The 16235-nt window shown below is 32.8% G+C and overlaps 3 protein-coding genes across 6 annotated transcripts in view; 2 read left to right on the forward strand and 1 right to left on the reverse strand.

The window, feature by feature from the left end:
* Nucleotides 1–3617, reverse strand: part of LOC140892485 (glucomannan 4-beta-mannosyltransferase 2-like) — a 32553-nt gene extending 28936 nt beyond the window's left edge. For both annotated transcript variants that reach the window (XM_073301397.1, XM_073301396.1), the window contains exons 1-4: nt 3111–3617; nt 2311–2409; nt 1123–1375; nt 542–652 (exon numbers count right to left, since the gene is read on the reverse strand). In XM_073301397.1, coding sequence (XP_073157498.1) covers nt 542–652; nt 1123–1375; nt 2311–2409; nt 3111–3446 — 799 coding nt within the window. In that variant the 5' untranslated portion in view covers nt 3447–3617. The remainder of the gene's footprint in view (nt 1–541; nt 653–1122; nt 1376–2310; nt 2410–3110) is intronic.
* Nucleotides 3618–8237: 4620 nt separating this feature from the next.
* LOC140892484 (protein FAR1-RELATED SEQUENCE 5) lies at nt 8238–11795 on the forward strand. 3 transcript variants are annotated; one of them, XR_012152842.1, is made up of 3 exons: nt 8238–8361; nt 8658–11054; nt 11149–11287. XR_012152842.1 is itself a non-coding variant. In XM_073301393.1 (3 exons), the coding sequence occupies exons 2-3, from the start codon at nt 8724–8726 to the stop codon at nt 11320–11322; spliced, it is 2349 nt and encodes a 782-aa protein (XP_073157494.1). In that variant the 5' UTR covers nt 8238–8361; nt 8658–8723; the 3' UTR covers nt 11323–11795. The 3 variants fall into 3 exon arrangements, 2 of the variants coding, with proteins under 2 accessions (XP_073157494.1, XP_073157496.1); XM_073301393.1 differs by having other exon boundaries at nt 8658–10898; nt 11149–11795; XM_073301395.1 differs by lacking the exon at nt 8238–8361 and having other exon boundaries at nt 8371–10898; nt 11149–11795.
* A 1154-nt stretch (nt 11796–12949) lies between these two features.
* On the forward strand, nt 12950–13465 carry LOC140890238 (RING-H2 finger protein ATL57-like). The gene has a single exon (XM_073297997.1). The coding sequence runs from the start codon at nt 12950–12952 to the stop codon at nt 13463–13465; it is 516 nt and encodes a 171-aa protein (XP_073154098.1).
* Nucleotides 13466–16235: the final 2770 nt, after the last annotated feature.

Genomic DNA, 16235 nt, shown 5'->3' on the forward strand with positions numbered 1-16235 from the left:
AAATCAATCTTCCTAAAATAATAATTATAAGAAAAAATTGTTTATTTGGTCATGTAGATTTGTTTGGTTGTGATTTCGCTCTTCAATGTTATAGTATTTAAGTTTTAGTCCTGCGTCTTTCGATTTTTTACAATTTTAGTCATTTTTCATCGTAATTGTTGATGTGACACTACATATATCACGAACACGTCATTATTACATAAGTTTCACATAAACGTCACATCAGAACAGTGACTACAATTACCAAAAGATAATAGACGAAATTGAAATTTGACAACCGGAAGAACCAAAATCACAAAAGGTTAACATAAAGAACTAAAAAACATTTTTTTTCCTAATAATAATATAATAATAATAATAACTATTCGTCATCAAGAAAATGTCCAAGTTGGTAGAGTAGATAAACATTTGACGCGTGGTCAGATGTTACCAACACTTTGGCTCAGTACGCTTTACGTGACTAACTTAGTTTGCAGGTTATTACGTTAGTTCGAAGATTTACCTAATGCATATCAAAAGGCAGCAATAAATAAATACTTACCATTGAATCCGAAAAATCCATAACCAGATGAACCCACTTCTTGTTCAAATGTGAAATGGAAGTCCAACGACATTTCCTGCATTCTTGTCAACAAGCATGCATCTGCGTTCACTGAAAAATAGCCAAAGATTTTTTTTTTTCAAAAATTTGTAATAAACAACAAACTGAAATACAAAAACAAAAAAAAACAAAACGAAACAAAAATATAAGTGACCCTCCATGTGCGTCCAAATGAATCACGATTCAGGAAAGAAAATATTCATGATCTAGTTATAAGTTATCGTATGATACATTGTTTGGTTAAATTTTAGAGAAAATGATTGTCCATTTTTGGTTTGGTATGTTAATTTTTCAAATTTGGTTTTTGTATAGTTTGTCATGTCAGCATTTTTCAGTGTATGTCAGATAATCATTTTAAAGTGTCACATCAGTAGTTGGACTAAAATAACCGAAAACCAAAATTTAGTAAATCAAAAACTAACTTTTGAAAATAAATGAAACAACAAGCAAAAAATGCATGGAACAGGTTAATACATCAAAAAATTTATTTTCTCTAAATTTTAGAGACTCCATCAACTTACCAAATCCCCAACGAGTTTGTACAAGGCCGAGTTCAGGGTTGTGCACGAGAAATGGAATGGTTCGCCTCAAAAAGTCCGGTTCGGGTTGAAAATCGACGTCGAATAAGGCAACATATTCACATTGTTTGACATAATCTTGCTCCATGCCCATTTTAAGAGCTCCTGCCTTGTAACCCTTCCTCGTGTCTCTGGGTTGGTATCTAATATTAATGCCCTCATTTTCCCACCTAGTACATTCTTTCTCAATTAGACCCTAAAAAACAATACAGAAAAGGAAATGTAATGACAAAATAAATACAAATGTTGCTTTTGTCTAAAGTGAAAAATCAAGAAAATATTTACAAACATTATGCGGGTTTTGTCTGATTTTGATATAATCCGTCAAAAAAACTTCCAATCACTTGTATGCGGCACCAGAAAAGTTTGCTGTTTTCAGAAATCAACGTAGGAGAACCATGGTAGTGTTTGCAAATGCTTAAAAAGAAAATTTTGTAAAAATAAAAAAATTACAAAGAAAGTCAACTCCGAATTTCGTTGACAACACATAGAATGACCCAAATACTTTAGAGGTGAAATACATTTTTTTGTCCATTAACTTGTCCATGTTTTTGTTTTGGTCCATTAACTTTTTTCAATTTGGTTATGGTACACTAACTTTTAATTTTCAGTGATTTTAGTCTAACTGCATACATGTCAGCTGCACACGTCACCCGGAAAATGCTGACGTGTGTCAATGTCTAGCTGACACGTGTGCAGTTGGACCATTATCATTGAAAATTAAAATTTAGTGTACCAAAACCAAAATTTAAAAAGTTAATGGACCAAAACCAAAACATGGGCAAGTTAATAGACCAAAAAAAATATTTTCATACTTTAAATTGGGATTATGTTTCTTTAATTGTTTCAGAAATTAGTAGAAAATTATAGGAAATATTCAGCATATATGAACACGTACGTTGGAAGACGTACGTATTTATAGGCAAATGCTCAAATTTTGTAATTAAAAAAAATCCATAATAATTTTTTAAGTATTTGCAAACACTATTTGTATCACTCAAAAGCGAACCCCATGGGCCATGAGATTGACCCGATTAGTTTTATTAATTGTGATAATGTTTCTTTAATTGTTTCAAAAATTAGACGACAATTATAGGGAAGATTAAGCATATATATATGTAAATAATGTACCTTGGTTGTTTGATCGGAAGAGTCGTCGAGAACTTGAATTATTAGCCTATCTGTAGGCCACGAGAGCTTACACGCTGCACCAATTGAAAGCTTGTAAACCTGCCCTACCCCAATACACAAATTCTTAATTAATTACACATTTTATTCATAATAATAATAATTTTTTTAATGGTGTCACATGGGTATTATCAACAAATTCATCATAATAACAACATAAAAAATTTTTTTAAAAAAAATACCAAGAGAGGCGATCTCGAGTAGAAAACCGAAAGTTACGGATGGAAGCATCATTACAAGTTCCTACTTCAAGTGTGATTATTGAAAAAACTTTTTTACTTACAAAAAAAAATATTGCCTTTGTTACCCCAAAAAAAAAAAAAAGAATTTGCCTCAATCATTTTCCAAAAAGACGTCTTGACTAATTATTTATTACATGATAATAATCAACTTTATGTAATAACTTCTTTAGCTATAAAAATTAAATTTTCTTATTTATTTATCCTTCAATTTTCTTTCATGAATCATGACAATCAACCGATGCGTTTTAAAAACCAGGTCAATAAATATTACTTCCGAGGAAAAAAAAAAACAGGTCAATAAAAATGAGTAGGTTCTCACGGATATTATATATATATGTGTGTGTGTGTGTTGTGAGAAGTGAGACAATACAATTACATAAGTTTTGATGATAACAAAAAAAAAGTATAGTAGATAAGAATCATGTTATATTTTAAATTATTTTTTTTATAAAAAAAAAACCATAAATGAGAGGGTTAAAAATAAATAAAAACATTACAGACCTCAACTTCATTGGCTATGGGTATCTGAACAAGAACCAAAGGGAAGGCTTCACTCCCACCCTCCAAATCATCCTTAATCTCCTCGAACTTGTATCTCTTGTCCGCTCTCTTCCCCAACAGCTTCACCAAAACTCTCACGATCATCAAATGAAGCCACTCCAGAGACAACAAAAGTGACATGAACAAGCAAATGTTCACACAAATTCTGAGAAATGGCACCAAAAAGAAGAGCCTGATTAGCCCCAAAATATGCCCCATTTTCCCTGCAATGTCCCCTCCTGTAGACTCCAGCACCCATTCCAGCACCATCTTCTTCACATTATCCACTTCCACCATCTCTGCTTTCACAACAAATTCAAACAAATGGGTTTGGTTTAGTCTTTATTTCTGACTCTCGCTGATTTTCATCTGAGATAATTTTGGTTTTAATTCGCAAAGGGATATGTAATGTATTATTAATGGTTTCTTCGGGTTTCTTCGGGTTTCTTCTGTCAGTTTCTTTGTATTGTAAGACGAGAGAGACGCAGAAGCCATGTGGAATTCTAGGGGAAGTATCTCATATGTGTGAGTGAGTTGTGACTACAGTGGGAGTCTGAGTCATCACTTTAGTTTTGTTTTTTTTTAATCAAAAATATTTATTTAGCTTTTTTTTTTTCCATTCAATACTCACCATTGGCTCATATTATTCCATAAATTTTAATTAACTTTTTATATTTGAAATTTTTAAAAATATATAGTTTTTTATTGTAACATGTGCTCCACCGAAAAAATTATTGTAGGAAGATTCTAGCTCTTGTATGTTGTTTCTATCATTTTAAAATAATATATATCATAATAATAAAATATTTTTCTGAATATTATATAAGATTTTTAATATTTTTTACAAAATATATATTCAGTATTTTAATTATTCGTGAACTGTTGTGGCTTCAAGTAATTGGGTTGATTTGCCTTTTGTCCGACAGGTGTCTCGGACTCGAAGGATCTCCAATAAGAATACTCATATTATTGGTTTAGGGCGGGTGTTCTTAGGAATTTGGTAGGATTTAAATATATAGAAAATACTATCTCATTTCATATTATATTGGAGGCCAATAATGCGTCTCTGCATAGAATTTGAGGAGTCAATGCCAAATTGTAAATTCCACTACTTCTCCTGAAGTGAAGTTTTATGAGATGTACGAGCATCTCACGACATACAATAAAAAAAAGGTTGAGCTCAAAAAGGACTCAATTACACATGAGTCAGAGGTTTATTGGCTCATGCGGAGGTTAAATCGAGGGATGTGTACGAGTGACAGAGACCTAAAAAAGGGAGCAACATGTCCAACCCCTAGAGCATATTAACTCATAATATTTCATCAGAGAATATGCTTCACACGAGGATCGAACCCGCAACGCTGGAGAATCTCCTTCCACGTCATCTCAGACCTTACCAACTCGTCTATGCCCCTGTGGATCATCTCACGACATACATGGTTGACTACCCTAGTGGTGCTCATATAACATAAATACTAACCAACATTTTTATCTTTGGTGTGTTGATGAACTTTTTCGTAATTTCGAAAATATCCCTTAGCTTCAATTATGTATTTTATAAATATTTTCATTTTATCTCATATCATTTCAATTTCAAAAAATTGATAACCTTAATTTAAAATTTTGTTAGAATCGAAAATATGTGTAGAGAACTGTGAAATAAAATTCAGAAATATACCTAGTCTATTTATTTATAAACTGAAATGTAATATCATTCATAAAACTGAAATTATATTGTATTTACAATGCTTCAACAGATACAAATGTCTATGCAGTGGATTAACTCAATGAAAACTAAACAGAAACTGAATAATAGAGTTCTTGGTTTTTTTTCACCAGCCCAGAACTAGTTTTGTTCCTCTTTTTCAATTTCTCCTTTGTTATTATCTGAGATGGTTTTGGGGGATAAGTGAGTGATATGATCGTCACTCAGTAAATGGGAGAAACATCTCAGCTTTTAAAATCAGTTTTTTTACAGAAATATTTACGGAAAACTCAGAACAAAAATCAGAGCAAAAATAAAATGTTTTTTCAGGAATAACCAGTAGTCGTTTCATGCACAATTCGTTTATATAAGTTTTGTAACTAATTGATATCAGTCTCTTATATGATAATACTTTAAAGGTCAGACTAGTAATAAGTAATCGATATTTAATAGTGTTCAGAATATACATTCCTACAACTAATTCACAAGTTTTAATGCATCATAAAATATCAGATTCGAAATCCAAGCTTTGAAAACAAAATACACATGCTAGAAAATGTTTAAAACACTTTCAGGTTTTAAATCAAAAATCCCATTCACCGCAATTTGTTAAAAATGTTTCGGTTGTCCTAGCAAAGATTGATATGCACTTGCTCAACTGAAGTCCTTCTCTCTCGACCGAACTCCGTCTGCTCAACTGATTTTTCTTTACTCTACTTTTATGTGTTTTGATGCAGAGAATTTGTGTAACATTCTCTCATAAATTTAGTGCTATTTATATGCAAAATTTTGCCTGTTAAGCTCTAATTTAATACCATTATTCGTCATGATTTTCAGTTAATGCGTCAGTTACAACTTTAAAGCATAAGTTCAAAAAAAAAAAAAAAAGGTTGACCCCTGAAGGGGACCACATTCCACATGAGCCAGAGGCTCATTGGCTCATGCGGAGGGTACTTTAAAGCATAAGTTATAGCTCAATCGAATGGTCTACTAAACTTATTTTGAGTTTGGTCAAATACGCCCGGGCCCGAACTCGTCTTGCCAAAATATACTTATATATATAATATAAAATATATAAGTATATATATATATATATATATTATTAATAATATAATTATATTTTTCTTCTATTAAATTATTAATATCTTATCCATAATGTTAGTTTACAATATTTTTGGATTAAAATAATTTTATTTTATTATCATATGCTTAATATGAAAATATAACATGATAATTTTACTTTTATTAATTATTAATTGAATATAAGTTGATAGATTTTAATTTGGATAATATTATTTTGTCCCAAATATTATTATTAATATAATTTTGGATAATAAATTTAATAATTTATTAATTTTTTATTGAATAAATCTACAATTTTATAACTTTTGACGGTTATAAAGGGTCTGACCTTAATTGGACTCGTCGAGTTCACAGTACAAGACGGGTAAAAAAAAAGAAGCAAGACGAGTATCGCGTTTGACCAAATCCGTCCCTTTACCTTCTCTATAACCTATATTACCTAGCTCAAGAGTTTTTGTAAATGCCAATTGCGGTTGGAATAGGGTTGGGATCCGTCTCGTAACCCTCATACCTAATTTTCGTCCCGAAAAGAATCGAATTTTTTTTTTCTCCTGATCTCGTATCCGAAACATTTCGGGACCCGAATATGATCCCGAATATTCGGGATCCCGTCAAGTAGGGGGAGGAAATCCCGAATTGTTTTTTTCATTTTCAAAAATTCGTTCAAAAAACAAAAAATAATGTGATTATTTTATTTTTAAAAAATACTATTTAGAAATTTATATTTCTGAATAAAAAAATAAATATCCAACTTAAAATATATAATATTAAAATATTCCAAATAATGATTTAAGGTTTTGTCAAAAGAAGAACATCATATTACACATCGAATAATTATTAATAAAATATTTGGATACAAATTACTCAATAAATTTTGTTAAATAGATTGTCAAATTGCATCTTTTATTCATACTAGTAAACATGGCACACGCATGCGTGTGCAACGAAATTTTTTAGTTACGATTTATTTTATTTTTTGGATTTTTTTTGTATTTTTGCTTAACATGTTATTGGGAAAAAATAAGATGAAAAAAGAAATGTAGAAGCCAAATGAAAAATATGATGAAAATTGAAAAGTCTTATGATTGAAGTTAATGTGTTATAAAAAAATAAGTTTTTTATGTTATTTTATGTGAAAGTGGAGTTAGTGGGAGGGTTTTTAGTGGGATTGTGGGTATGAAGGGTAATTATTATGGAATTATGGAATAATATAAGAAGGGAAGGAGAGGCAAAAATGGAACAAAAGATGGTGTCCACATGAGCGGTTTTTCTAGGTGCCTCAAGTATTATAATATAGTATAGATTTGTTCTAATTAGATAATTATAAATATGAATTAATTAAATTATTAATTTAGTGTTTAAAAAATACACAAAAAAATGTCATTTCATGATTCTAATATTCGATAGTTTCAACAATAAACAGTTATGCGAATTAAGACCATAATTTAATTGTTATATGAGTTGAAACACTTAATATTTAGCATAATATATTAATAAAATTATTAATAAAATATATTATAATATTATTTCGGAATGGATCGAAAATCTCGTCGTGATAAAAATCACAAAAAATCGGGTAGGGAAAATTTCGGGATGAGATTTTTTCGGGATGAAAGTGAGATGAGATTCCATAAGAGTCGAAATTTCGGGAATTTTTGTCACCCCTAATATCAATGACCTCTTAGTCAAATGACATCACCAATCCAAATTTGGGAGATGACCCGAGTTCTATGCCCACTAACTAGGGGTGCAAACGAACCGAATCGAGCTGAATAATGATAAAATTTTAAGGCTCGAATTCGGCTCGATAAGAGTATATTCAAGTTCGAGCTCGATTCGAAGTTCGATAATTTCAAATATTTTGGCTTGAGCTCGGCTCGAAATGAAGTTCGAGTTCGAGTTTGGTTCGAAATATTCGAACCTATTCGTGAACTATTCGGATATTATGGTTCGAAAAGCTCGAAAAAGTTTGAAATGTATATATATTTATTATATAATTATATTATATTAATTAAATATTAAGGTTCGCGAACTATTCGCGAACTATCGAACAGAGTAATTTCGGCTCGAGCTCGGCTTGAAAAAAAGTTCGAACATGTTCGAATTCGGCTCGAGTTCGATAAGCTCGAATACGAATCAAATATTTATCGAGCGGGCTCGTAAAGCTTACGAACATGTTCGGTTCATTTGCACCCCTACCACTAACCCTCACCCCTTTGTCAAAAAAAAATAAAAAATAAAAAAATTTGTAAATATCTATTTGTCCCTCAACATAACAAAATATCAAAGTAACCCCTCTAGAAAATTAGGGCAATGCTAATATGCAGCAACACACCATCGCCAGCCCTGCACTCTACTTCCCTTTGAATCCCGCTCCTCAGCGGCTTCCCAATCTTTTCGCATAAAGACAAGCCATAGTTTCCGGTAACTTTTTGGTAGTTTTTTTCATTTTCTCCGTCGTTGCAAAGCTAATCGTCGCTTGATTTTATGATTTTTCTTCACTGATGGATTTTTATTTCGGTTTGATTATGTGATTTTCCAAAAATGTTTCAAGGTTGATAAGAGGAACGGTTTAATGATTTGGGTTTTTTCTCTCTTGATTTGCATACCCTTTCACTTTGGAAATCCTATCTGTTTGGGGTTTTATGCATTTTTCCAGGCTCTCTTATTTGTGCTTTCCCCAGCGTTGATTACAAGTTGCATGCTTACATTAATTGCAGGATGACTGCTTGCTATTGAATTTTTGCTTGATTGTAATTCTGAGTATTGGACTTGTGTTATTGAGAATGGATAATGCGGTGATAGAATTTGATATAGGATTGGGAGGGGACGACAATATGGATATGGAGCCTCATAATGGTCATGAAATGATTTCTGTTGGTTCTCCGAATGATGTTGGTTCATTCGGTGATGGTGCTTTCTCCTTCCAAACTTACATTCCTGAAGGAGAACCAGATCTTGAGCCTTGTGAGGGGATGGAATTTGAGTCGGAGGAGGCTGCCAAGGCATTTTATAACTCATATGCCAGGCGGGTTGGGTTCAGTACTCGTGTGAGCTCCTCACGTCGCTCTAGAAAGGATGGGGCAATCATACAGAGGTCTTTTGTTTGCGCGAAGGAGGGGTTTCGCAACATGAATGAGAAGCGTACCAAGGATAGAGAAGTTAAGCGCCCACGAACAATAACTCGGGTGGGGTGTAAGGCTTCGTTGTCAGTCAAGATACAGGATTCTGGGAAATGGGTAGTGTTCGGATTCGTTAAGGACCATAATCATGAGTTGGTGCCCCCTGACCAAGTTCATAGCCTCCGCTCCCATCGTCAAATTTCTGGTCCTGCGAAGACCTTGATTGACACCTTGCAGGCTGCGGGAATGGGCCCCAGGAGGATCATGTCTGTCCTCATTAAGGAGTATGGTGACATTAGCAAAGTTGGGTTTACAGAAGTGGATTGTAGAAATTATATTCGAAACAATCGCCAGAGGAGTATGGAAGGAGATATTCAGTTGCTTTTGGATTATTTGAAGCAGAAGCAAGCCGAGAATCCTGCTTTTTTCTATGCAGTGCAAGGGGATGACGAACAATGTGCATGCAACGTGTTCTGGGCTGACCCGAAGGCCAGAGCCAACTACAATCATTTTGGAGACACGGTCACTTTTGACACCACCTACCGATCGAACAGGTACAGATTGCCGTTTGTACCATTTACAGGGTTGAACCATCATGGACAACCTGTTCTATTTGGTTGTGCTTTTCTAATTAATGAATCAGAAGCATCATTTGTATGGCTATTCAAGACCTGGCTGGAAGCTTTTTCGGGGCAGCTTCCAGTATCCTTTACGACTGAGCATGACACTGTGATTCAGTCCGCCATCAATCAGGTTTTCCCAATTACTCGTCATCGTTTCTGCAAATGGCATATTTTTAAGAAATGTCAAGAGAAATTGTCGGACATGTTGCTAAAACACCATCATTTTGAATCTGACTTCCACAAGTGTGTAAATTTGTGTGAGAGCACAGAGGAATTTGAATCTTGCTGGCATTCATTTATTGATAAGTATGATCTTAGGGATCACGAGTGGCTTCAATCCATTTATTGTGAAAGAAGACAATGGGTCCCTGCATATCTGCGTGACTCATTTTTCGCCGAAATGTCTATTACTCAGAGAAGCGACAGTATGAACTCGTATTTTGATGGATATATTAACGCATCTACCAACCTTAACCAGTTCTTCAAGCTATACGAAAAAGCGTTGGAGAGTCGCCATGAGAAAGAAGTTAAAGCTGATTTTGATACAATGAATACATCACCAGCTTTGAAAACTCCTTCTCCTATGGAGAAACAGGCATCTGATCTTTACACAAGAAAGCTATTCGCGAGATTTCAGGAGGAGCTGGTTAGCACTCTCACTTTTATGGCGTCAAAAATGGAGGATGATGGAGAGGTCATTACATATCAAGTTGCGAAATTCGGAGAAGACCACAAAACTTACCATGTGAGGTTTGATGTTCTCAAAATGAGAGCCACATGTAGCTGCCAGATGTTTGAATTTTCGGGTCTTCTTTGCAGGCATGTGTTGGCAGTATTCAGAGTGACTAATGTTCTCACACTTCCATCTCATTATATCTTGAAGCGATGGACAAGAAATGCCAAGAGTCATGTCGCATTGGAAGAACGAATTACAAATCCATTCAATTGCTATTTGGAATCTCATACCGTTCGGCAGATCACACTTCGACATGAGGCATTAAAATTTGTAGACGAAGGAGCCGAATCTTCTGACTCTTACAATGTCGCTATGGCTGCTTTGGCAGAGGCTTCAAAGAAAGTTGCTTTGGCAATGAAAAATGTTGGAAAGCCTTCTTTTACCAATGGGCCCATGAAGGATTTCTCAGCAAAGGACCAAATTCAGCTAAATCGTGGTTCCATGGGTGGGCAAGGGAGCTTCGCCCTGAAGCTATCCGAGGTTTGTTGCTAAAGTATTTACTGCGTGATCCTCTACTATTTCCAAACCCGAGTTTTACAAGAAACTCTCATGCTCTTCATCAGATGACTCACTAATAGAAAGTTTTGCAAAGCCTCAGCCGGGACCATTCAATACTTAAACTTGTGGCAATTCATGGTCTCTCTTGTTTTGTGGTGATAAATTCCTTAATTTTATTGGAGAAGACTGGAATAAAAATGTCGATGAACAAATTTTACTTGCTCTTATGTAGGATGACATGGATCAAAAAATTAACGAGCTTTCCTGTGAGCTGGAGCGTGCCAATGGGAAGTGTGAAGTATATCGCTCGAACCTCCTTTCAATATTGAAGGATATAGAGGACCATAAACAACGTTTATCAGTAGAAGTCCAAAACATAAAGCTTAGCATGAAAGATGGCATTTAAAGTTGTAGAGTTTCAACTCTATCTTCTCTGGTATAATGCAGGCGCATGCTTTTCAGATAGAACTACACTTTGTGTTTAAACATTGAAGAACCGTTCAAGTTGCATGTCATCACCAGCCGTAGAAGATGATTCTATGTGTAGCGGTCGGCCAAAGCCTCAGCACTTGTGCCATTCGCCCGCTGTAGAAGATGATTCTATGTGGAGAAGTCGAAACTTTGCTGCCTAATTCTTCGTTACGGTAGTATAATTGTTCCGTATATAGGTTTTTCTTGTAGTTTGTGGTGTCAATAGTTCAAGATCAACCATAATGTAGCTGCTGCATCTAACTATCATCGCATCACATCATGTACATAGTTACTCAGGCTGTATTTTATTTTAGTTTTGAGCAATACTCAGGTTTGTATTTTGATATTGTTATTCTGACAGAAAAAGTAAATAGGTGTAAGAGTTGAAACAGCATGTAGCATATTCGTATCCCCTTATTAAAAACACCAAATGTTGCTGTAGAATTACAGATCCAACAAGTGCAAAAAGTTGCAAGAAATGCAAATTTGAGTTTTCTTCGATGGAATAAAAAGAAAAAAAGTTTAGGTTTATACTTTAAATTACTGAATTTCCATAACTCCATTGCTAATTTAAAATAAGTGCGGGAGTTTTTGCACCACTGGAAATTTATGAGGGATTTAAAATTACAAATTCTAAAAAATTTATAATAATTAATGAAATAAGTAAAATGTGAGGGGCAAAAATATTGAAGTCATTAAGTTGCAACGGAAATTTGAATTTATATCCCTAATTTGTGACATAAAAATTCCGTCGCTACACACATCTCTAAGCTACCGGATTTTTGTGATGTAAATATCATTCTGAGTGACTCCAAACTCATCTCCAACTTATTACCTTATATATGTTTTAGTGCATCTTTATCTTCAAAATAACACAATTTTTTGCATCAAGTATTCAACTCGACCACTCTAAAATAAAAATAGTAATAAAATATTTTAGACTATTTTATTTACAACAATTATTGAACTTTTTTTTTTTCGGAAATACAATCATTAACTTGTAATACATGAAGATTTATTTCTTGGAGTGTAATGTATTCTTCTACTTCCTTTCCTTTATCATAGGCGATGAATGACACACACCGCTCAGTATTTGTAATAAATATCAATATCGATATCGATATGAATTAATTCTAAAATTTTTTAAATAAAAACTTGTGTTTGGATAAAAAGAAAAAGAAAATACAGGTTGACTTTTAATAGCATAAGAGGTTGAAAACGGCACATAACTATCAGTGACAAATTTTTATTTCATTTTTTTTTTGTCGATTTCAATGTATTATTCGTGCTTATCAGCGTTGTGCTCTTCGTTTCTATTTCTATTTTCTAATATCATTTTGGAGTCGATATATATTATCTGCTTGACTTTTGAGAATCCACAGATTATAAATGCAATGCATTATATTATATTATATTCTATTATATATATATATATATCAACTGTCCCAGCCCCCACCTATGCCAACCAAGTCTCATCCATTGTACAGAATGTGGATGATTAATAATCTCAACTTGGAATCTTTCTTTATTCCCCCTCCCTTTTATCGAATCAATATCCCACCATGTTCACCACCTCCGACCAATCAACCACCGTCTACATGATCCAGAACGCCTCCACAACCGCCGTGGACGGCGCGGAACCACCCTCGCACCACCCCGGCTTCACATCTCTAAACTCATCCATGACTCTGGCCATCCTCATCGTTCTCACGGCCCTCGTCTTCATGGGTCTTCTCTCCGTATACAGCAGATGTTTCTCCGACAACTCTCCCAGCTCTCCTTCCCCAACCTCCTCCGCCGCCGCCTCTTCCGCACAAAGCAATCATCCCCATCCTCCGTTGGACCCATCCACCGTGAAGTCCCTCCCGCTCCTGTCCTATGACGCGGCGGCTACTCCGCGGCTGCTGGAAGACTGCCCGATTTGCTTGACCGAGTTTCGGGGCACAGAGAGTGTGAAGATGATCCCTTACTGTGGCCACGTGTTCCACCCTGGCTGCATTGACACGTGGCTGGAGTCGCAGGTGAGCTGTCCCCTGTGTCGGTCCACGCGGCTGCTGACCGTGGCGGAGGAAGTTTGAATCGGTGGAAGACCAGAAATTTCAAGCTATCCTTAACACACGATGTCTCAATGATGTATCTAAGAGCGCTTGATTGGAAAATGAGAATTAGTTTATTGGAAAAAAAAACTTTCAATGGTAAGCTCAATATATATGGCATGAAAAATGTCATATGTACGTCTTGTAATGTACATGTTATTAATTATACTATTTACAATTTTCATTATTAAATACAAAACTAGTTAAGAAATATATGTTTATGTTGGTAAAAAAAAATTTTGTAATTAATATGAAGATATATATTAAGGTGTACATCTCAAATTGCTTATTTGGCGTAAAAAATTGTTTTTGTCTATGATGCAGTGTAGGTATTATTTTTTGTGTGTGATGAATTGTATTCGTAATTCAGAAATGGAAGAAAAGGTCATAGAAAATTGGACCTTTTCTTCCATTTCTATAATTTTTCGAAACATACATACAAATCTTTGAGAGAAATATATGGATAAAGATTTTTGTGAGATTGTTACATATATAGTTTAATTTTGTCATACAGCGTTTTGACTATTATTAATTATTAAAAAATTTATTTTTCATATAAAAATATATTGATTTTTATTGGTGATGTGGATCGGACGACTTATCTCATTAATATAGATTCGTTATAACTTTCTTTAATGTATTGAAAACTATAAAATTTCTGCTAAAAAAACTATAAATTTTTCTTTATCCTATATTAGAATTTTGTGTTCTTTTTAACAAGTTAATTTGAGGATCATGATTAATGCTATTTGGTCATGTTGTGATATGAATATAGTTATACATATGACTCCTTAACAAATACACGGGGTCACGTAGAAATTTTCAGTTTTATTTTTATTTTTATTTAATGAATGTTTTGATAATAAAAAAATTGTTGAAATTAGTTAATTTATATTTCATAATTGAGACGAATAAAAAGAAAACATGGTCGTTATATTAGGATGGAGAGAGTAATCAGGTTAGCGTTTTCTTAATTTAACATTATTTATAAATTTTTGAAAAATAAATTATAGTGACATAAAATATTAATCTGATTTAATTTGTAAGTGAAAAGCATTCTATAAACTTTATCAATGAGTAATTAATGACACTATTCTGTGTAGTGGCGGTGAGTAAACTTGCTTAATGACGGTTAATGAGATCCTAGCATATGAGTAATACCCTAATCATATATCCAATGGCTCGTATTTTTACACATAGGCGTAATTAATTATATATTGTTGACGTGGCAAATGATGATACATTAGATCTATCATTGAAGTAATACTCATGTGTTAGGTTGAACTCAACCCTTAATGACACTGTAAGCATCGAGTAATGAGTAATGATACTATTATGTGTTGTAAGTAAACTTGTTTAATAATAATAATAATACATTAGATGTGCATTAATTGTTAATTAAAAAACACAGACACACACACATATCAATAGCAATTCGATCGAATGGTAAGATGTGATGAATAGTTGACTATTAGTTACTCTGAATATTGACAAGATATTTTACATTAATTTTGAACTACATATATAATATATTCAACAATGAGGAATCTTGTAGAGATAGGCAAATATATTGTAGCATATCCTCAACAATAATGATAATGATGATGATATGAGGCTACACAATATTTTATGTGTGATTTGTGAAAGGGATGTATATAGTTTTTTTAAAAAATTAAATTACATTCAATTTCTCTCTTTATTATCATTTTTTTCCAATAAAATCTCTTTTAAGAGAAAAGCTTGGGTTTCGAACACTCGTTAAAAAAAAAAAAAAAAACACCCCTGACCCTCTAGTTGTAATTAGGAAAAAAAAATGGAACATATTAATGAGGAATCAAAATCATTTAAACAAGTATTCTCCATAAAAAAAATAAAATCATTTAAACAAGTGAAGTTATATTACATTAATAAATTTCTCAAATTTTATTATCAAAACACATCTTAATCAAGCGTCCATCCTTGGTAAACTTCACCCTCTAAATTTTCAAGCATTTAAATTGCCACTTATAATTGTTTATAAATAAAATAAAATTTTCCATTTATTTATTTATTTGAAGAGATCTGTAGATAAAGAATATGTCAGTTGGATTAACATAACATAAATAAATAAATAAATAAAATTGATGTTATTACTAATGAATCATAAGTCTCTTCAAGCACGTCAATGGATAGTTGAGATAATATTCTAAATTTAATTTGGAGATTTTAATTTAATTAAATAATTTGAAATTTGGATTTTAAGTAACATCAATCAACATTCGACGTATCTGGCATCTAGCTATTATATTTATTAATACTAGCGTTTCTTATACGTAATGTGTGCTTATACATAAATAATTTTATGTTAATTAATTTTTATATTATTTTTAGAATTGAAACACACGATAAATTAGATATTTAAAAGTTTAAGAATAACAATATAATTTAAATATTTCAAGAAAAAAATATCTAATTTAAAATTTTAAAATACAAACAAAGATAGCGAGTGTCATTTTGATAAATAAATTTGTTTCTAATGGCTAAAAAAATAAGAGGCTATAAAATGACTAACTTGTCTAATAATTTTGATTTTGTTGGGAATTAAGTTAGGATGCAATCGTAATTTTATTTCAAACTTCAATACTTCGTCAATTAATTAAAAGTTAGTTAGTTAAAGAGTCTATATTATAATAATATACAGTAAGATAATAGTTAAAATGTTTCAAAAATTTAATTTCCAGCGCACGAATTTTTGTCTAATTGAGAGGAGATA

The sequence above is a fragment of the Henckelia pumila genome, chromosome 3 (genome assembly GCF_033568475.1).
Source record: "Henckelia pumila isolate YLH828 chromosome 3, ASM3356847v2, whole genome shotgun sequence".
Classification (NCBI taxonomy): domain Eukaryota; kingdom Viridiplantae; phylum Streptophyta; class Magnoliopsida; order Lamiales; family Gesneriaceae; genus Henckelia; species Henckelia pumila.

Excerpts from the sequence above, each read along its gene's own strand:
- LOC140892484 (XM_073301393.1), top strand. The coding sequence starts at position 8,724 with ATGGATAATGCGGTGATAGAATTTGATATAGGATTGGGAGGGGACGAC. Across the intron at positions 10,899-11,148 it reads TCGCCCTGAAGCTATCCGAG|GATGACATGGATCAAAAAAT; the intron begins GTTTGTTGCTAA and ends GCTCTTATGTAG.
- LOC140890238 (XM_073297997.1), top strand. The coding sequence starts at position 12,950 with ATGTTCACCACCTCCGACCAATCAACCACCGTCTACATGATCCAGAAC.